The 23,251-nt window shown below is 36.5% G+C and overlaps 1 protein-coding gene across 4 annotated transcripts in view; it reads left to right on the plus strand.

The window, feature by feature from the left end:
• DCLK1 (doublecortin like kinase 1) overlaps window positions 1-23,251 on the plus strand; it is a 184,558-nt gene that overhangs the window by 111,242 nt on the left and 50,065 nt on the right. For 2 of the 4 annotated variants that reach the window (XM_039327305.1, XM_039327304.1), the window contains exon 6: window positions 8,649-8,743. In XM_039327305.1, coding sequence (XP_039183239.1) covers window positions 8,649-8,743 — 95 coding nt within the window. Of the gene's footprint in view, window positions 1-4,904; window positions 5,101-8,648; window positions 8,744-18,760; window positions 19,176-23,251 lie in introns of those variants that run through there. The other 2 variants (XM_039327307.1, XM_039327306.1) reach the window with 2 other exon arrangements.

A 23,251-nucleotide genomic window follows, 5' to 3' on the forward strand; every position in this document is an offset into this window, starting at 1 on the left:
ATAAAAAGTATTTCTTGCCTACTGCGGATTGGATTGTCAAATAATCAAAAGTATTTTATCTCACCATTGAAGTCTATGTACTGAATTCTGAATTGAAGTCTATGTACTGTACAAATATTGTAACTGGAATAAAATTTAAGAAAGAAAATGTGCTTTGTCCCGGATATTTAAAATCCTTATTCAGCAAACCCTTTGTGTAATTAAATTCTTTGAAAGTAAACTGGTGATAGGAGATAGAATAGGTATACTTTTTCCTTATTTTAATGGTCTAAAAGTTTTAATAGAGGAAAGTTTTGTGGTTGTATATCAATTTTTAGGGAGAAGTGCTATGGGATGCTCCTCTGATCCTTTATCCTTTTGAATGTTTTAAAGTAGATATTTGGGAAAGAAAAGGAATTTCCTGCTATATTGTGTACTCTATACTTCTGAATTAGTTAGGTTAGGACTGTGATGGTGAACCTATGGCACACGTGCCATAGGCGGCAGGCAGAGCCATCCCTGTGGGCACGTGCGCCATCGCCCCAGAGGGAGGCGGGGCCAAGCTTCTCCCTTCCGCCTCTCCACATGTGCCTGCACTTTCTCTCTCTTTCTCTCTGCACTGGGAGTCAGGGATCAGCTGCAAGAACTGGGCAGATCCAGGCTGGATGGTGGAGGCAGCTGCCAGCGCGAGTCCAGGTATGCCTGTAGAGCGATTTGGCAGCGCCCCAGTCTTGTGAAAAAATAAAAGCCTTAAAAAAATAAAAGACTTTTACGAATTCCAAGGGTGAAAAAGAGGTTTTTATTTTTGCGCAAAGGTTCAGAAGTGATTTACAATCAGCAAATTTCTGAACAAGGGGGAGGGTCTAAACTAAAGCTTTATAGGTTTCTTTTTCTCAGGAACAAAGGAAGCATAGATGGAATCTTACAGTGTATATGGAATCTACTTTATGTAACATTCAGATAGTTTCTCACACGCTAGGTCCATTTCTCATGGGAATACAATGAAGGCAGTTTTTACTTTTATACAATGTTTCTAAATATGCATTAGGTCATTCACGTATTGTTAATACAGCTTTTGGCTAACACAGCTTTCTTTCAGAAATTATGCAGACACATGATTTTTGCTTTTAGTGATTTTTCATTATTATTATTATTATTCTACTTTATTCTTCTTTATTCTATGTTATTCTATTTCTTTCCCACTTTACCAGCAGCCCGATCCAGACGGCAGAGGCCTTTTCCAAGCCTCTGGAGTTCGAATCCAGGGCCGCAGGGTGATTTTTGCGGTGCCCCAGTGGCCCAATCCGTGCTTTGTAGGCCTGGAAAAGGCCTCTGCCATCCAGATCTATGCCTGCAGAGCGATTTCGCAGTCCCCCCCATGGCCAATCCAGGCAGCAGAGGCCTTTTCCAAGCCTCTGGAACTCGGATTGGGCTGCTGGTGCACTGTAAAATCACTCCATGGCCATGGATCCAAGCTCCAGAGGCTTGGAAAAGGCCTCTGCCTCCTGGATCTATGCCTGCAGAGTGATTTCACGCTCTCTCCATGGCAGATCCGGGTGGCAGAGGCCTTTTCCAAGCCTCTGGAGCTCGGATCCATGGCTATGGGGTGATTTTGCGGCACCCCAGTGGCCCAATCTGGGCTCCGGAGGCCTGGAAAAAGCCTCTGCCACCCAGATCTATGCCTGTAGAGCGATTTTGCAACCCTCCACAGCTGATCTGGGTGGTAGAGGCCTTTTCCAAGGTTCCAGAGCCTGGATTGGGCTGTTGGAGTGCCACAAAATCGCCCTGCGGCCATGGATCCGAGCTCCAGAGACTTGGACATGCCCAATTTCAGCAACCGTCATTAAATGAACTGTTGTAAGTCGAGGACTATCTGTATTTTGCATTTGATTTTCTATATAGAGTGATGATGGTGTGAATGCGAAAAACTTTCTTATCATAAACTGTCATGAAGACTTCAGTGTTTAATAGGATTTGATCCATGATACAGCACCCAAGACATCTCATGTGATTTTATTTTATTCTTTTTTTATTAACACACCATAGCAAAGGAAATCTTATTTGTCTGGAAGGATTTCATAATGGAAGCTTATCTAAGCAACCATGTGCATTTCTCCCTGAGTTCTCATTTTTATTACTGAAATAGCAATAAAACCAAAAAGCAAAGTGCATGGCCCAAAATTCTTATTTGAGCTTGTTAAGAATTTATATTGTATATTTCAAACCCTTTACCAGGATCTTCAGTTTTAGTTGTGACCACTTCTTTGAACTAGACCTTTGCCACTGAATCCTGAGAACAACCTATCTACAAGTTAAGGAATATACTATTACTAAATGACATTAATCTCCAACTGTCTCCTTTTTTCTTGGGTTTTTTATATTAATATTAGACCTGCTGTGGCAATATCCTAAAATGAATTATACCCATAGAAGTGGATCAAGTATCAAAAATACCTCAAACTATTTTTCACAGGCTCTGAAGATCTAAGGACAGGCATGTCAAACTCGCGATATCACGTGACGTTGCACAATGTATTGGGACTTTTTCCCCAATGACAGCAATGGAGTGGGTACGGTTTTGGCATGACGCCTCCAGCCCACAGGCCGGCAGTTTGACATGCCTGATCTAAGAAGGATACTTAAGAACCTAAAGCTCACATGATATTTTCAACTAATTATATTAAAATAATCAAAAAGAGAAAGAAAAATATAGCATGTGACTGACAGACCTTGCAAATGGTGTTGACAAGAAAGAATTGCTTTCTGAGATCATGTTGTCCAAATGGTCTGGTGATAAATTTCTAATATGAGAAAGGTTGCACTTCATAAGACCTGACAGAAATGTGTCTAGCTAAAGTATCATAAGCTTTATCAGGAAAGCTTTAAATTTTATCCTGTTTAAATTGATGAGTTATACTGTAATTATTATGCCTGGAAATTTTTAAAATTCTTCCTTATTTCAGTTCAAGAGAAGTTTGAAAGTGAAATCTTCCAGAGAGATGATCAACTTTCATTTACTGAATGCATTCACACAGAAGTTGGAGAGGCATATGATATGAATACTTTAATTTTTACATGGACTATGGTAGGGATGGAGATGGAGATTCCAGCTCTAGTTCTAAATGTGTATGATCCATTATTCCCTTCCAACTCTTTAATGCTAAAATTTCAAGATCCAGACAAGACCAATATGCCAGTAAAACAATATAAGTTCTGTAGAGTAATAAACCACTCTTTTCTATAATTCTTTTTCCAACTATTTTTATTATTATTGTTATACCAATGCTTTATGTAAGAGAAAAATTGTCCAACAGGTTTTCAAAAATCAAACAAAAGACAAAACTTTAAGTTCTGCTACATTGTCTGCATAGTCAATTGAACCCTGCTCTTCCAGTGCAGGAAAAGTTGCTTTTGTAGAATATAGAAAACAAGCCAATATCCAGTATTTGGCTTCCCCTGATTTTCTTGTACCTCATCAGTAATTTCTCTACTGTAACTTGGGATACCAATATTAGCAACATGGCATCTTCTGCATCCTATGGAGTTATATTGTTTTGGAAAAGAGGGTGTTCATTTCCATTAGATTGTTATTAATTTCACAAATAAAATGCAAATAATGTATATTCTTTTTGAAAATATAAGTGCCAGAATTGCAGAAGTGAGATGATGTCTATTTGCTTGTCATCCTAATAATGTAATAATGCATAAAATATATAATTTCCAAAACTTTCATTGTGATTTCTGAAAAATGTTAGGATCAGATGGATGGAACAGGCAGTGGAAAATAGTGAATCATACTTTTATTTCAATTAGTTTATTATTGTTTACACTTGTAGAACTTTCCTTCTGCTATGAGTTGAAAAGTTTTCAACTTTTTTGAACTAGAGATATCAGAAAGAGAGTTTAGCATTTAAAATTCTATCTCTAGCTTTTGCTTGAAAGTTAAATAAGCATTTAGGGAAACAGTAATCAAATAGAAGTCCAGTGCAAATTTGTGCTATAGTCATAATTCTAAGCAACAATGATCTAGAGGCAAAGCAATTAATCATGCTAGGAATAATGTGTTGTCTGCAACATTGGTGTCAGTATTCCTCCTTAGATTACACTGTTATTTCTTATAAATTATCCATGTCCAAGCACACGCCACTGATAATGTTATTGATGAATGAGTGGTGATTCACAAGCAAATGTCTTTGGCATTAATTCACCAAAAATTCTCCAAAAGTTCACATGATTTAAATAGCAGATTTTTTTTAATTTAATGGTAAGCCTTTCTGCTGTAATAGTAATTGAATTTAAGAACTAATTCAAAGTTTAGATCATTTTGGCCTCCAGATGTTCCTGAGCTCTTGGCTAGGGCTGCTAAAGATTATTGGCTAGGATTATTTTAAGCAACATCTGTTGGGCTACGGGTTTCCCACTTTTGTGCTACTGGTACTGTATAACTTTCCTATTCTAATCCAATGTGCAAAAAAGAAGCTTCCAAAGACAAATTTAACATAATAGTATTGTAATAGTTAATTATCATTCCACAAAGTGCTTTTTTGTATGTGAGCTGAATAAGGAACATATCATCTAGGTAACCGGGCAGAATATTTATCACTGTGCATTGCTGGCAGATGGAAAAGAAAAATATCCTTCCCATCTGACAATATTTTAAAATCTCTACTGGGAGTAGCAATTTGGAGGCTACCAGTCAGCTAAAAATATTATTATTATTATTGTGATTTTCAGATGAGTAATTTGGTATATTGTTCCCAAAGGCACTTCATTATGATTCAGTGTGCAGCAGCATATAAGGCTATGGGGGCTTGACAGATCAGAGTGAGGGTTGCAGTTGCTCAGCATCCTTGTGTATTGATATCTTTGATGTAGCCCCTAAGACAGCACCTACACCTCCTACTGCTGCTCGGAAGACGTCAGCCTTACGCAGAAAAAGCTTTGACTTATGAATCCGGCATTTTATTCAGCTCTCTCTGTTAGCTGCTTTGGCAACCCTTGACTAATCCTAGCGCTTCCTGTTTCTGCCAGTGCCTGAGTGTAGTGCAAAAGGCAAATATTTTCCTGCTTGGCTTTATCAGGTTAAAAATAAGTCTGTTTCCATGTTAGAACTCATAGAAGGTAAGTTCAATGCCTTATTAGTATCACGGCTAGAAATATCAGTGCAAAATAGAGAATTTGGATTTCTGCTGGTTACTGCTTTTTTATGGATGATGTATAATATAATTGTGACCTAGCAATAGCATGTTTGAGAAGACATTTTATAATATAACATCTCTCTCTCTCTCTCTCTCTCTCTCTCCCTCTCTCTCTCTCTCTCTCTCTCTCTCTCTCTCTCCTGTCTTTTCAGTGCAATGTTAGTATTATTTCCCTATGTTTTCTATTCTATAGCTTTCACAGCTGTGAAGTTTTTGTTTTAAATATTAAGGCAAATGTTATGTAAGTAGGAAGGGGTTGTAGAGAATATAGCAACAGTTTAGAAGTCTCTCATTTTTATGAAGGCAACTATGGAAGGATGAGTGAGTGATCTTATAAATGAAAGAGTCACAGATAAGTTCCAAGTTAGTATCAGTAGTAATAAATGTCCATTTAATATAATGCAATAATTTGATATTTCTAAAAGATATCATTAAAACATCTCATCTCTCAAAACGAAGGGAAGAGACCAATTGTTAAAGGGTTTTTTTTAACAGCACGTATAATCATTCATATATATATATATATATATATATATATATATATATATATATATATATATGTAGGTCTTTGGTTATTCAGGTTTTCTCCCACGTAAAATTGGAAGTGTCTTGGCGATGTTTTGACGAAGTCTCATTTGTCATCTTCAGGCTGGTGCTTTCAGCTTCGTGCTTCTAGGAGCAATGTGTGGTTGTATATATGTGTGTGTGTGTGTGTGTGTGTGTTTTCTGAGGTTTTCGCGGGTGTTTGTATGTAGGTCTTTGGTTATTCGGGTTTTCTCCCGCGTCAAATTGGAAGTGTTCAGATTTTTCTAGAGCTTGGGTTTCAAAGTGTTCCATGTAGACGTTTGCAATGACAGGTGAGAGGGGTGATCCCATGGGTGCTTCTTCTAGATTATTATGCTGGTGTCTTCTGAAAGAAGACACCAGCATAATAATCTTACCAGCAGACAAGGGCAATGCCACGGTGGTTATGAACACATCTTACTATGAAACAAAATTAACCAACCTACTCCAAGACTCTACATACAAACCCCTAAACACAGATCCCACCACCTACCTGGAAAAAACCACCAGATCTTAAATAAAAGCCTCCCCCATTAGCGAAGAGATCCAGCAAAGAATCATTCCCAGAGAGAAATCATCCAGATGCCCTAAGCTCTATGGTCTCCCCAAGATACACAAAGAAAGAACCCCACTTAGACTCATAGTCAGCTCCATGGGCTCACCTCTACAAAACTTATCCAAATTTCTCACCAAACAACTACAGCCCTATGCAGAATCCATCACCTCACACGTAAAAAAACTCATTCCATTTCTTAGAGATCATAAAGAAACAAAACTTACAGCCCAGCGACCTACTCGTGAGCTTCGATGTCATATCCCTCTTCACCCAAGTGCCAATCAAAGAAGCCTTGACAGCTATCGAAAACAAATATAATCCCCCCAAACACATCCTAGATCTGACCAACCACTGCCTATCCAACACATAGTTCATCTATAACGGACAAAAATACAAACAAATAGAAGGAGCACCTATGGGATCACCCCTCTCACCTGTCATTGCAAACCTCTACATGGAACACTTTGAAACCCAAGCTCTAGAAAAATCGGATCACAAACCCAAACTCTGGCTCAGATACGTAGACGACACCTTCATAATCTGGCCACATGGGAAAGAAAAACTGGACAACTTCCTCACACACCTCAACAGCCTACACCCCAAAATACAGTTCACCATGGAAACAGAAGCTAATAACCAACTTCCCTTCTTGGATGTCTTAGTCTACAAGAAATCCAATGGCTCCCTAGGACACACCATCTACCAGAAGAAAACACACACAAACCGCTATCTGCACACTCTCTCACACCACCACCCAGCACAGATCAACTCCGTAGCCAAGACACTCATCTCCAGAAAAAAAAACGCTTAGCTGATGGACAACACCTAAAAACCAAACTACACACTCTCACTAATGTACTTACATCCAATGGATTCCAAAGAAATAAGATTATCAAATTAATCCAAAAAGGAACCCCCACTAAAACCCAAGACAGAGAACAAGAAAACGGCAAAGCCCTCCTCCCTTACATAAAAGGCACCACAGACAGAATCAGTAAGATCCTCCACAAACACAACATTAAGACAGCATTCTGCACAAACAGAAAAATATCCACCATCCTAAGAAACTCCAAAGACAAAATTGAATTAGAAAATCAAGGAGTATACGAAATCCCATGCACCACTTGTCCCACCACATACATCGGACAAACCAACAGAAGAATAAGTGCACGCATTGAAGAACATAAGAACTCAGTCAAAAAAAAGGAACCAACATCTTCCCTGGTCCAACACCTTAAAGCCACAGGACATGAAATTGACTTTAAAAATACTAGAACCATTGCCAAAAGTGAACATTTTAATAACAGAATAATCAGAGAAGCCATCGAGATAGAAAAACACCCACACAGCATGAACAAACGAGATGATACCTCCTGCCTACCAGCCATTTGGAAACCCGCCCTTATTGACAAACGAGTCCCTAACACAAAGAATGACACCAGACCCACACTCACAAAAGCCACACAGATGTCACCACCACACACCCACGCAAAAAGCAAACCCAAAGCCACACCGATGATGAGGCATAACCACAAACCAGAAGCCAGACCACAGCTGCATCATTAGCCACTTTAAACCCCTCAATCCATACATGAAGCAAACTGACACCCTCCATGAAGATGAGGCACGACCACAAACGCGAAGCCAAACAATAGCAATGCAGCTCACCATCTCACATCCCCGTGCAACTCAGACTAACCTGAGCACAACAAAGCCCCCACCCAAAGAGAACACTCCCCCAACCAATCAGAGCACAGCCAACCCCCCATCCAATCAGAACACAGCCAACCCCCCCATCCAATCAGAACACAGCCAAACTCCTAACCAATCAGAACACACCTCCATCCAATCAGAACACAGCCAAGCTCTCATCCAATCAGTTCATACCCCCATTGGCAGTTAAAAGGAAGAAACAGTTACGATCACACATTGCTCCTAGAAGCACGAAGCCAAAAACACCAGCCTGAAGATGACGAATGAGACTTCGTCGAAACGTCGCCAAGACACTTCCAATTTGATGCGGGAGAAAACCCAAATAACCAAAGACATATATATATATATATATATATATATATATATATATATATATATATATGATAAGCAGTGTGGCTATGGATTGAATACAAATTGGTCAATCACTTATTAAGTAAAATGTATACCAACTAAATACAGAGGAACCCACATTATAGTGATTAATTGCTTCAGAGCATCTTTACTTAATTCTTTTTAGGACTGCAGACTACAAAGGGCAAAGCAAAAGTGTTGGCTAATGTGAGCAATATGTTTTTTGGTGTTTATAGTGGTGCCAGGTCCAACCCCGTGTTTTCTTGTCTGTTTTTATGTTTCTCTAGTTAATGGAACGCCTGGAAGTCAGCTTTCTACTCCCCGTTCTGGGAAGTCTCCAAGCCCTTCTCCTACTAGCCCAGGAAGCTTGCGGAAACAGAGGGTAAGAAAATGCAAGGTTTGAAGATGGCCAAGTGAAACACTTGATACCAAGTTTCTTAATCTAGCACAGTGGTTCTCAACCTTTTTAATGCCACGACCCCAACCGGTTGTAAGTCGAGGACTACCCAACCGGTTGTAAGTCGAGGACTACCCAGCCGATCGTAAGTCGAGGACTTTCCCTGCCCGGGAGCGCCGTGCATGCGTGGTGCCGCCCCCTGTGCCAGCCGAGGCATAGCTGGCAAGCGGCAGAGATGGCGCAGGCTGACCACCGACTGGGCCACCAGCTGGCCCAGTCCAAGGGAGGTAAGGCACTCACCAGGCCCCACGTGCGCCAGCAACCCTCCCTGCACCCGCCGGCCTCCCACCTCCCACCCCTGGCCCTCTTTTACTTACCTTTTTAGTAGTTGCTCAGCAGGGAGGGGTGGAAACTTCCAGACAGCTCAACTTTGCTGTAGACAACTTGCAGCACTGTTTGCAGAATGGGACTTTCGGCAGGCTCAGCAGGGCAGAGACAGCCTGGACAATTCCTATTGGCTTTTGAAAGCCAATAGAATTAGACTCTATTCAAGAGAGTTTATTCTATTGGCTTTCAAAAGCCAAAAGAATAAAAGGGAGTAGCACAGCTAAGGAAAAGGGGAAAAAATGGCAGACTGTGTTGTTTGGCGACCCCCGTAAATGATTGTTCAACCCCAAATGGGGTCCCAACCCACAGGTTAAGAACCACTGATCTAGCACATGTTCCTGATATCGCAATCCCTATAAAATGGTAATGCAAGGAATTTCTTATATTCCTCATTAATATAAATAAATAAAATGAAAGTTGATTGATTCATAGGATGTTTTGATAAATGGCCAGCCCTGGGGGTTACCAGGCAAAGCTGTAGCAAATTTTGAAAAATGCTTCCATTTGGCATCCACTTCTGCATGAAAAATAGGAACATTGTCAACATGAACTCTGAGTTTCTCTCCCTCATCTTCCCTCACATCTCTTTGCTTGGCCATGGGTGTGGCAATCCAAAGATGCTGGATCTTTGTTCCTTCCACTTTGCTTCCTAAGTCAGCTGCTGGCTTCTGCAGGCAAAGTAGGAATGAAGTGAGCTTTGACAGCTCTGCATTTTTGTCGGTATAGGTAGCCCTTAACTTACAACCACAATTGGAACTGGAACTTCCATGTCTATGTTAAGTGAGTTGCACTTGATTTTATAATTGTTAAGCAAATCATGTGGTCATTAAGCAAATCCAACTTCCACCACTGACTTCGCGTGTTAAAAGTTATCTGGAAAGATCACAAATGGTGATCATGTGACCCCTGGATACCATTGTAAATCTATACTGGTTGCCAAACACCCAAATTGCAATCACATGACTGTGGGATGCTGTGATGGTCATAAGTGCAAGGACCGGTTGCAGGTCACTTTTTCTGCAGTGTTGTAAATTTAAATGGTTGCTCAATGAATGGCTGTATGTCAATGACTACCTGTACAGCTTTGCTACATTGCTAAAGGGCAGTGTACAGAATTGAGTTCAGCCTCTTTTCTTTTTTCTTTTTAATATATTTTATTGATTTTTTTAACACAGTCACCTTAATATTTGGTAAACAGCATGTTGTCTGGGTTTACATTTAAAAACAATCCATAACAATTAATTTCTATAATTCCATAATCCACATGGTAGCTTTCTTTGATTTTCTCTTCTTCCAGTAATATTCTCTTTTACGAACCTTAAATTAGTACATTTCTTAATATTTTGATGATAACAATTGAATATAAACATTTTTCTAGTGTTTAACAACCACACCAATATAAAGCTTCTTTTCCAAGTGGTCATCTTAATTACTTTGTCATAAGTCCTATTTTCAAAGTTCTTATTTAGATTTGTTTTCCCTACAACATTCAAAACATCCTTACCAGTTAAGATTTTCTCAGTTAATTACACTTATGTATTACAACTTTTTCCTCATACAAGCCATCCCAACAGTTTTACATTTCTCATATCTTAAAAAAACAAACAAAAAGAAAAAGAGAAAGGAAATAATACACTACTTAAAAAACATATCCCTCTTAAGCTCAAATACGTTTATATCCAAAATTGTTCTGTTTTTTTTAACTATATTCAAACAGATGCTTAATCTTTAAATATTCCATCTAATAAATCCAATCATCTAATCTTTTGAGTCTATTCAGAAATTCTTGTCAATTGAAATTTTCTCAAGATCAATTACACTTAAATATCTAAAACCTTTCCCTCATATAAACTATCCCAACATTTTCACATTTCTCATATCATAAAAATAAAAAACAAGAATACTGTTCTGTGCGTTGGTAAGGCATTGAGACGAGATAGGAGTAACAACAGTTGTTTCTTTATTCAAGCTTCAACAGAACAACACAAAATGGCATGGATCCCTTTTATACCCTTTTTTAGGGAACAGCGTCAGCCAATAAATGCAATGTATTTTCCCGCTTTGCGCGTGTGCAACAGGCTAGAGACAGCCTGTCTGGCCCGGGCAGCCATGTGGTCTGCCCAGGTCTCTCTGCAGCTCCCTACATCTGCTCTGTCAATCACAGGCCCAGGACATAACAAATACTGTGTTACTTGAGGGGCCTATCCTTCTTAAACTAAAATACATTTATATCCAGAATTTTTCTATTTTTTAACCAAATTGAAACAAATGTTTAAATATTCCATCTGATAGGTCCCATCATCCAATTTCTTAATTCTAACTTTAGTCCTTTTTTTATTTTTTTGGCCAAACATCTTTCCTAATCAGTGTGTTCTGCTGGACCAAAAAGTCTTCCCATGTTGTCTTAGACATTGTCGTAGATGTCCCATGTAGATGTTGTTGTAGGCATAGGAGACAAATCCAGTAAAATGTTTTTGTGAGAGGATTTCACCCCTTCATATTCATTGAAAATCTGTCTATCTTTCTTTCTTTCTTTCTTTCTTTCTTTCTTTCTTTCTTTCTTTCTTTCTTTCTTAATTTCTCTTATCATTTTTTGTCTCTCAAGTTCTTGTAGTTCTCCTGACAGCTCTATAATCCATTTTGTCAAATCTTTTTTCTTGTCCTCAGGCTTATTTTGTAATCGTGAAGTGTAGGTTATCTTTTCCATGTCCAATATTTCCTGCAAGATTTTCTCCGCCTGAGTTAAATCATAATTCCTTCCATTGTTGAGTTCCATCTTTAAATCTCTTTCCTCTAGTTTATGTTCAGTTGTCTACTTTATCTGATCACTCTCTGTTTTTATTTTCTGAGAGTATTTTTGTTGTAAGTTTAAATTGAAAAGAAAATCTTAACAAATTCTACCAGTTTCAAACTTATCCAGATTTAAGTCTTATATTCATTTCATTTCAATATATTTCTGTCCCTCATAAAAGTTTAGTTCACCACTTCCTTCTGTGATAGGGTGAGGCAAGAATCCCCCTTGTTCTCACTTTCAGAGAATTTTTGCTTCTTGGGTTTTTTCCCCCAGGAAATCAAATATCAAGTTAGAAGAGAGAAAATCGATATTCTTACCCAGTTCCAAACACATTGTTTACGATCAAGCTTAAATTAGTGCTTTTGGGCTTTGGCTGCTTGTAGCTTGAGCTAGACCAGGGGTAGGCAACCTTGGCTCTTTTATGACTCGTGGACTTAACTCCCAGAATTCCTGAGCCAGCCATATTGAGGGGAAAGGGAGAGGTTTCCAAGCTGAGCCATGCTGGCTCAGGAATTCTGGGAGTTGAAGTCCACGAGCCATAAAAGAGCCAAGGTTGCTTACCCCTGGGCTAGACTCTGGAGTGAAGCTAGCCTTTCTTCTGCTGGTTTCTGGAGGGCTTTCCCTGAACAATCGGATCAACCGCCATCTCCCCATGGTCGGTGGGGCTTCCCTCCTTCTTTGTCACCTCTCCGGGGTGACTTTAGGCCCATTTAGGGTCCCCAAACAGAAAATAATTGGCCGTAGGGTGCAGAACCCCGCAATTCCTCGGCTACTTGCACTATTGTGCAAAACCGGAAGCCCTGAGTTCAGCCTCTTTTCTCTAACCTGTGACTGTTGCCAAACAATTTGCCTTGCTGAGGTTGCTCTCTATTCCTGGGCCTTGTACTGAAAACAGGCTCAGTTGGATGATAAGTTTTCTCCCCATCACTGCAGCCAGATACTCTCTTTGACAAAGCCACAGATCTCCTTGGATGGCATAAGCTCCTCTTGTGCCTCAACCTGGAAATGATGGGAACTAGCTCAGGCTGCCAATAATTTCAGCCTGCTGGGACTTGCCATATTATGAGTTTGGAACCTCTATGTGTCCTTGTGTTGGCTATTTAACTAAGATGTCATTTCATGGTAGATTTGAGAATAACCCTTCATATGCCCAAACCTGACTTGAGCAGTGTTAGAAAAGTTCCTGAGGTTCTTAATTGCAGCAGCATCTCCACACGTGCTTCCACTCAAAAGCCAACTTGTTGTTTCATTAGTCCCTCTGTTTGTGGAGGTAATACACTGATCTCTTCCTGGGCCTGGAGTATTGTAACAACTAATAATGGGCTTTTCTGTTTATGCTTACTGCACAAACCATTTTTTCTTGGTGATGCTAGAACAAATTTTGACAATTGTCTCCAGTTTGGTTATATCTCAATTGCCTCCAAAATGTAACCCCCAGAGTTACTGGTGACACTCTCCAGTTTGAGAACCTCTATTAATGGTGCTCAGACCTTGTACATTCAAAATGGAGAATTTCCCTGTTATGTTTTGCAAATTATATTATTACTGATTTTTCTTAGTCTTCTGCTATACCTAATTTCTTTTCCCCCTGAAAATTTTCAGAAGTAGTCCATGCACAAACGAACCAAATTCTAAAGTTTTGTCAATGTTAGTTCATGTTGTTTCCTCCATTAGGCACAAGCAATACCATATGTCAAAATAGTCCTAAACAGCTTATTATGTATATGAATGCATTTTCTAAAATACACTGTACAATATTAAAATATGTAGAGTTAGTCAAGTATATTGCTTATTAAAAGCAGAATACCCTGCAATTTAATGATTTAAATCTTAAGTTAGGTCTTGGGGGCCATGCCATGGTCCATAGGCACAAAAAGTATTTAAAGGAGGTCCGTGGTAAAAAAAGATTGAGAACCACTGCTCTAAAGCAGTATTTCCCAACTTCGACATTTTACATATATAACAATAACAATAACATACCTTTTCAGACAAATGGCTGCCCAGTCTCTTCTTAAAAACTTCCAGTGTTGGAGTATTCACACCTTCTGGAGGCAGGTTGTTCCACTGATTAATTGTTCTAACTGTCAGGAAATTTCTCCTTAGTTCTAGGTTGCTTCTCTCTTTGGTTAGTTTCCATCCATTGCTTCTTGTCTTGCCTTCAGGTGCTTTGGAGAATAGCTTGACTCCATCTTCTTTGTGGCAACCGCTGAGATATTGGAACACTGCTATCATGTCACCCCTCATCCTTCATGAAACTAGACATACCCAATTCAAGTAACTGTTCCTTATATGTTTTAGCCTCCAGTCCCCTACTCATCTTTGTTGATCTTCTCTGTACTCTTTCTAGAGTCTCAACATCTGTTTTACATCGTGGTAACCAAAACTGGATGCAGTATTCCAAATACTGTATTCCAAATGTGGCCTTACCAAGGCATTGTATACTGGTATTACTACTTCACGTAATCTTGATTTTATCCCTCTGTTAATGCAGCCTAGCACTGTGTTGGCTTTTTTGGCAGCTGCAGCACACTGCTGGCTCATATTTAAGTGATTGTCCACTAGGACTCCAAGATCATTCTCACAGTTCCTACTATTAAGCAAGGTACCCCCCATGCTATACCTGTGCATTTGGTTTTTCTTGCCTAAATGTAGAACCTTACTTTTTTCACCATTGAATTTCATTTTGTTAGATAGCGCCCAATGTTCAAGTCTGTCAAGATCCTTGACAGCCGCCAAAATTACTGGGCTGCAATAGTTGCTGTGGTTGGATTTCAAGAATACTGGCAGCTGTTCTCATTCTACTGATTGATGAACTCCTGAGAATTTTCTAAGGGACTCTTAAGTTTTTAGAATATTGTCTAAACACCACTCTTTTTAAACAGATAGCATGCTCAATCAAAAGAGCTTCTTCATATCTTTTGTTATTTTATATGAACAGAATTACACTATAGTCATATAATCCAACAATTTAGTATTCCAGAAACATCTATTTCATACTTTAGATTAATTTAGTTTTTTTAATCACATGATACTTTAAAATGTTTATTTACACAGTATTTTTTTTTTGTTGTTGTTGAAAACCAATATGAACTCCTGTTGGATTTCTGTAACATTTTATTTCATATAATTCACTAAAGTACTATATATTATTTCTAAATCCATAATGTTAATTGAAGAGAAAAAAACAACAACTCAGTAAAATGAATTGTTCATCAGCGCATGAAAATAATTCAATACAAAGACATTGACACATTACATTAGTTGTTAGAGGAATCCATATAGGTTTCTATTAATTTTCCTTGAGAAAACAGTATCACATAAATTACTAATCAACTTTCATTAAGCGAAGAGGTATTTATACACAGGAACTATCTGATCTCTTTATTCCTGCATGTCAGATGTTTTTCAGAAGACGTCTTTGTAGGGTCCTGGAACCAACACTGAGTTGTGGCACAAAAGTCCTAGGAAGGTCCCAAAGTAGAGGCAACATCTATTCAGCTCTTACTAGCATTAGATTATAGCTCACATCTAGATAAAGAAACCCATATGAAAAAACCATATTTGCACATTTTCTGAGAGAGCTATAGAAAGTTTGTAATGCTTTCTAAGAAGAAAGACCTATTTTGGATAAAGTTTCCCATTCATTGACAAGTTTTTAGCAAAGTTCCTTCTCACTAAAAGAAATGGATTTACTGTTCAATTATTTATGAGAACTGGTATAAACTGAATGGGGCATGAGTTGTGGGGGTTGTATAACACTTCAGGGTTGGAAGTTTATAGCAACATTTAAAAGGAACTATTTACAATGTAATTATTTTTTCACTTTTTTCACTAAGAAAATATTTTTCCTTTTTTAAAAAAAAATAAAAGAACCATATAAACAACCTAGATTTCTCCAATGTATGTTATTAAAAACAGTATTTTCCGTAGCAAGTAAAATATTTCATTTTAATATACAGATGTATTCTAACTTACTAGCATTTATCTTCTCTTTATAATTTTAGTATAAACTATCCTTCATTTCACTTAAACTAAAAATATGCATGATTCTATTAAAGACATAAATAAAGTCATGATAATAAATAGACAACATAAGATCCATGGATAGCATAATATATATTATAATATGATATTTTGGTGTAATAAGCAATAGAACATAGCTCTTGCACTGTTAAACATCTGTTTAAATATTTATATAAAATACTTTATGTGGTTTCTTTGTGCCACTGGAACCATTTAAAAAACTCTGCTGAAGTTTGTACAGGTTTTTTTATTGTTCTACACTTAAAGATTTTTCCTAATAGAAATTACCATAGCTTTATAAAAAGATTATTATACGTAAAATAGAAAAAAGGAACATGATCTATGAAAAATTTTATTTTCATATAGATTTTAGTACCTGAAATAATACTTGAAAATTAACATTGAGAGCCTCTTATTTTGGCATTAATTATCTCTACTCCATAAGAAAAGAAATTAGTAAAACAGTGATTTTACTTTTTAATTCAAATAGGAATTAATTTAGAAGTTTTTTTTAAAAAAAGTTATAGAGTGTTCATCTTTTGATAATCACCATAGCAACATGATATGTAAAATCTGAAAGATTACATGTGCTTCTGCACTTTAATTAAACAATCAAATTATTTGATTGTTAAACTGCAATCTACAATGCCAAAACATGATTATCCAAAAGGTAATCTATTTTTATAATTCTTAAGATCTTTTTTCAAAACGTATTTTTAGTTTCTCAAGAACTACCAGCATTGTCATATTTATCAATAAACAAAAAGTGTACAGATTAAATCACATGATTTTAAAGCCTTTATTTTTAACCAGAATATTGTAAAATGAAAATGGAAAAATAAAAATAAATTGGTATTTTTCATGGACATAATATAGTTCAAATAGTAGAAGTTCTATTTCTGTCTATAGAAAAAAAAATTCACTTTTCAGATCTTAGCTATTTCTTCAGGCAACTTGGATGTCAAAAGCTTATTTATATGAAAGAAAACGAAGCCATATTTTAAAATACCCATTTTTGTTGAAATACTGAAGCTCATACTGTTTAAGCAAAAATTAGTGAGCCTCATAATGGTTATGTTGTGGGTGCTACCAGATATGAGTTAAAGACTTCATATTAGCTTGGAACCTGGAGCTATATTTTAAAAATAACTGGGTTGGAGTTTTGAGGGAGGAAAAAATAGAACCAGAGGGCAGTTGAATTCCTACATTACTGTATGAAATAATTCAAAAATAAAAATTGACCTTTAGAATATCATTTAATTCAAGATCACTTTACCTTTCCTTATGCACAGGAAGCTGCCTGTAAATATAAATACAGGCAATATAAGGTGTGAATGCTGAGAGAGGAAACCTTGAAGTTGGAGAATATTTTATAGGTTTTTTTTTTTCTGGATGGTAGATTTATGGCAATGATTCTCAATCTTGGCAAGTTTAAGATGCATGGGCTTCAATTACCAGAATTCCACAGCTAACATGTTTACAAAACTTAAGTAGTTTTTCTGCCTCAATTAATTGTATTTTGCCTCCCAAAAAACTTGTAATATTAGCATCTTTTGTTAATTCTTAAAATGTTCAGAGAAGCCCTGGTTATTGCTACTGAGAATTAAAATTATCTCATTAATCACATACATATAGTTTAAATATTAAACACAATTTAAAAAGTATAATAATAATAAAAAATAAATAAAAAGTAAAAAGTAAACTCAAACAAATGATGTATGGAAATTCAGCATCTCAGCATTCTGATTATGATAATTATAATATTCAGACAGATAAAAAATTCTCTAGTAGTTAGCTGTGATAGATTAAACATTTCCTTCTTTTCCTGATTTTAACAATTCACATGAAATTGACATTTCCTGATTCTGCAAATATTGATTAGTAGCTACCTGACTATAGTGTGGCTGACAGAGACAGTACAACACTTGAGAATTCTAGGAATTAAAAAAAGAATCTGGAAGCTTAGGTAAAGAAAAGCAGAGCAAAAATGTATTAAATAAATCAATATTGGCTTTGAAATGAAAATAAATAAACATTTATGATAAGTATGGATAAATAAAATACTTATTTTTTAGTACTTTGAAAGCAAAGCTATCAGAAGGCAGATTTATTTTTCCTTTTTAAATAGCAACGATATTAAGCAAATAAATAAATCCTAACTTTTCCCTTCCCAGACAACAAAAGCAGCACATATGTGTGTACCCTACTTTGGAACTGTAAGCTTTTTTTTTTTATTTGTAAGTTGTGTAAATCTCATTATTATGAATTCTGTCTGTATTTTAAAATATTTCCTATTTCCTTCACAAACTGCTGGCTGATTCTTTTTTTTTTAACTCTTGTTTTATTAGTTTATAACATAAAATACAAAAGAAAATAGTGGAAAAGTAAGAGAAGGAAAAGGGAAGGGAACAGTGTAGGGCAAAGGGAAAAAAGAAAAGGTGTTGATTTTCAACTCCCTTTGCTGCAATAGAATAAGATAGTAGCATCAAACATCAACGTTTTACTTTTACATAGTAATATAAGCTAGCCATTTTTATAATAACAAACCTATATAATCAGTAAAACCCAAAATCAAAGTTTTGTTTTTTCCCTATCTCAAGCACAAAGTCCAAAAGCAGTTTCCAAGTAGAAACAAAAGTAATTGTATACTATAGTAATGAACCATAGTAAGTTATTGTAGTACATACAAAATATTGTTGAGCTTGTAAATATCAGAGACAGATAGAAGAGCATATTTGTAGCTCAGGGTTGAACCATGGGGTCCTTGCTGTTTTCTGAGCTTCCTTGTTTTCTTGCAGATATTTCATTACCAAACTAGGTAACATCAGCACTACAACAACATCAGAAAACAATCAAGCACAGAGAGCATCAAGGATCCCAGAAATCCCGGTGAATCATGAGACAAAACTTAGTTTCCTTTTCTGGGTGTTACGTTGTAGCTTGAAGAAATTTAAGTAACTAAAAGTAGAAAATAAAAGATTAAAAATTATCTTGATTGTTTTCATCTATCAGTCAACTGCAAAACTATATCTCCCCTTTCCTGGTAATAAATATAAAATAATAGCATATTAAAGAAAAAAATATTTGCATTCTGGTTTTGATACCAACATCTTCTGCCTTGGCAACTGCTTTGCTTCTACCTGAGATACAATGAAACTATATAGCCCTGTGATATAGTGAAACTTTCTGAATAAAACTGTGTTACAAACAAAATCATGTTCCTTCATTTTCATCTATGCGTTAACCTACTGTCCTGATTGTCACTTTAGTGAACTTGACATCTGCTTTTTACAAAATAAAGAGAACTGGAAGAGTTAAGATGCCCTTTGCTTTTTACCCGAAAACTACCAAAATATCATCTTGCTCACCATAGACAACATTGCTTCATTGCCCTTTACAATATATTTTAAAGGGTATTTTCATATAGCATGTTTATTGAATCCCCTGGCTTCAACTTTGTGTATGTTAGGAACTGGCATTTTTAAAAGATGAGAAATTCAGTACTGTATGATTACTGTAATTTGCTAGTTTTCTTTCCTCAAAGCACACTTATATTGCCCAAATATTCAGTCTGTCCCTGGCTCCAATGTTTTTTTCACAATGAGACAACATAAATGTTATAAGTTTGCAGGCTTTGGAAAACACAAAACCTTGGTTAAAGTTAATCTGACAATCATTATTATTTCCCAATAACAAATACTATGGAAAAATATTGGGCAGAATCATAGGCATTCTGGTTTACAACCGTTTTTTCTGTGATACATCGGACATAAAGAGCTCCCTTAAAGCTGCAAACAGAACAGAAGAAAGATCTTCCACATATATTAATTTCTATGCTTAAAGCACTAGTATGCACTGATGTACTTTCAGCCTGAGAACTATTACTGAAGTTACCCATTTAAAATATTTACCAATGAACTGCAGAACAAAACTTTCAGTAAAATGTGCTTGAAACCCTATAGTGCTGATCTTCCTTTTTCCGTCACAGAGTAATGGTGGTATGTTGACCATCTGTTAAATTAAGCTGATCTGGAAGTGAAGTACTTACAGCTCAAATCCTGCTTTTATGCAGCTACTTTCTTTAATGTAGGTGTGCCATAAAAGCGGCCAGGTGGCCAGAAACTGAAACAAGAACTTCCTCTTAAAGTTTGTTTAACGGTGATGACATTTCAAATGGTGCAGACTGAATTAAAATTTAGACTTGCCGTTTATATTGAGTGCTTCAGATTCCACCAAGCCTTTTTGGTCTGGAATTATCTTTTTTTTTTCCTTTAGTAATCCTAATGTGATATATAACTCTGTTGAAGTATAATGTGTATAATTTCACAAAACAGAATGTTTGCCCTGTTTTAGTTATGCAGTATGAATTACAGTTCCATAAATATAAAATAATCATTAAGAGAAAAATTTAAATGTCTTTCAAACTTTGCAATATATCATGACCTATCTTCACCCTCATCCAATAAATAGAAATTAAAAGCACAAGAGTGACAGAAATGGGAATAACATGTACGGTTTGCATAGGACTGAATTTTATAAATGCAAAGAGCAAAAATAAACTGAAAAAAATGAATGAAATGGCAATATCTTACTAAATTCAATGAAACAAAGAAATTCAGTACAACTTCCATAAAGCTTGGGACCTTTTTCTTTTGAGCCCGTATAAGAACACATTTAATGGAAGTTCATGTTCAAGAAAACTCATAAAATTTCCCATGCAAGTACTTGTTCTTACTTAATATTTAAGAAATAATTGTTTCATTCCTTTGAATCAAGCAGAAACAGGGGTAGAGACAAGTATAATCACCTTGAGTGAATCAACTGGTTTTGGTGGTTATACTCTTAAGTATAACGAGTATAAATTCAGTTTATACTGGATTACCGGATAATGTCTATAAAGTACGTATTTGAGTTCTACAGAAATGTAGCATCAAATTATACTAACATGGATCAAGATAGTTTTCTCCAAGATGCAAACTAAATGTTTAAGAAGTGTACTTACTTAGTATAGGTAAATATTCAGATAAACTGGGCTGTGTTTTTTGTTTTTACTGATACAAGAAAGTATTTATTGTTTAGAATGGAAAATATGTTTCCGAAATGCTGTGGTTTGCATAAGGAGCAAAGATGATTAAGAGACTAAACTGTGCATAATTATGCACCTAACTGGATGTATTTCTAAATAATATATGCATTTAGGTTTAGTCAAAATATTTTCAGATAACATTTCTTTGTGTCAGATAAAAATATAATTTGAGATCAAATCCTAATATTAATTAAATGAAGTTTAAGCTGATGAAGCTATTCCATTCACTAAATACATTCGTGCACTATTCTAAATCAAATGGCCTATGTAGCTTTGTCTAGGCCAGTGGTAGCAAACCTATGGCATAGGTGCCAGAGGCGGCACTCGGAGCCCTCTCTGTGGGCACACAGGCCATTACCCCAGCCTCGCCTACCCCACGACCCCTTCCTCTCCAGCAGTCCCCCTGAAGGAGAGTCGCCCCTGAACATGGCCCATGCGGAGCAGCACAGCCAAGGACATGGCAGCCAGGCATCATGCACAGTTGATGCTGCAGGGCGGGGGCAGAGGGCGGGACCACCATAGCGCTGCTGGGCTGCCCGGGTGATCTGCAGCGGGCCCTGGAGGTGGTGAGTGGCCCTGCAGGCAGGGGGGTGGGGAATGGGAGGTGGGGCGGGGCAGAGGTGGAGCGGGGACGGGGCCAGTTTTGGGGCACTCGGTATCTAAAAGATTCGCCATCACTGGTCTAGGCTTTTCCCCTGAATGTACTAAGTAGTCTAACTAGGGCAGAAGAGAAGAAGATGTGTAGTCCTGTTTCTCCAATTTCCATCTTTAAGTTGAAAATCTATTCTAAAGGAAGCAGCACTCAGGAAAGCTTGCATTTGAGTTCTGCTTTTGATCCAGGAGCAGAGATTAAGTATTACTGAGATAAAAATGAATTATGTTGAACTCTAAAATAATGGGTGTATTAAGATTTTCAAACTATTAGGAATAAAAATAGTGAAAACATGATTGTAGTGTGTGTTTTAAGCAAGATACGTGTTTACTTGAAAATGTTAATATTTATTTTAATGAGCCAGTTTGATATACTGATTTAAGACATCAAGCTTGAAATTGTGAGCAATAATCTTTCTTTGGTCACAAAGTCAGCTTGGGGCCGTCACTCACTCTCAGCCTTAATATAGGAAGCAATGGTAAATAACTTCTGAAAGTCCAAGCAGTCACCAGGAGTCAAAAACTGACTCAAAGTAGTAATCCAAAGTTTTAAATAACAAATCACGGCTTGCTAATTTTTATCCCTAATTTCTTTAATTATTCCTTTGGTCTTTTTTATACTTTTGTAATATGTTCAGCCCAAATCTTAATAAATTATTGCTGCAGGGGATTTAAAATTTAAACAGGAAGTGATATGACTAGATATTGCTTGCTCCCATCTCTGGTATTATGCAAATACTGTAGGTTCCAGAAAAGTTCCCAGCCTTAAAGATGCATTGGGTGATAACAAATTTATGAATCTATCTAGAAGAATAATGGAACATTAAATTAAAGTTGACCTTACCATGCTAAAGCTGACATCACATGTAAATATAATTGTGTATCCAACCAAACTCGCTGGAATTCACAGTGTAAATATTATTAAATACATTAATAATGCACAGCCATTTATCTTTGGTTTATCCTTCATCACACTATTATTGAGCAGGAACATTTTGAAATTCCATTATTTGCTTTAAACAAATGAGAAAATTATCTACTAATCTATTTACATTAATCTTATTTTATGGTATTTTTCCTCTGTTTAATATTATACATGAATACAGATTTTATGGTTTAGGAACAAAAGCATTTTTCCTGAACCCTTGAATAAGAATGGTTTTCAGTTGCTCTTTGGGGTAAATGAATGCCTTTTGTATGAGTCTTTTTTGAATGAAATACAACTCTTTTTTGTAACTATCTGAAAATAATGAAAACTACAAGATAAAGCTCTAAGATAAATTTTAATACAAATCAGATAAAACTCACTCAACCAAATAATGGTATTATTTTGGTAAGAGACAATAATTTAGTAAGAAAATTTTAGAAATTCTACTGTAATTACATATAACCTGATGGAAATATAATGAAATGAGAAATTTTTCTATGTACTTTCTAGGTAAAAATATAACTTTATTGACAAGCAATGTTTGATGTTCAGATATCTTTAGTAGTCCGGGAATGTCTTTCCACTGTTTTGTTTTATCTCTTACTGATGTTATAAAAGTATCAG

The sequence above is a fragment of the Crotalus tigris genome, unplaced genomic scaffold, assembly GCF_016545835.1.
Source record: "Crotalus tigris isolate CLP2741 ecotype Arizona unplaced genomic scaffold, ASM1654583v1 scf7180000024359.8030256, whole genome shotgun sequence".
NCBI classification, from domain to species: domain Eukaryota; kingdom Metazoa; phylum Chordata; class Lepidosauria; order Squamata; family Viperidae; genus Crotalus; species Crotalus tigris.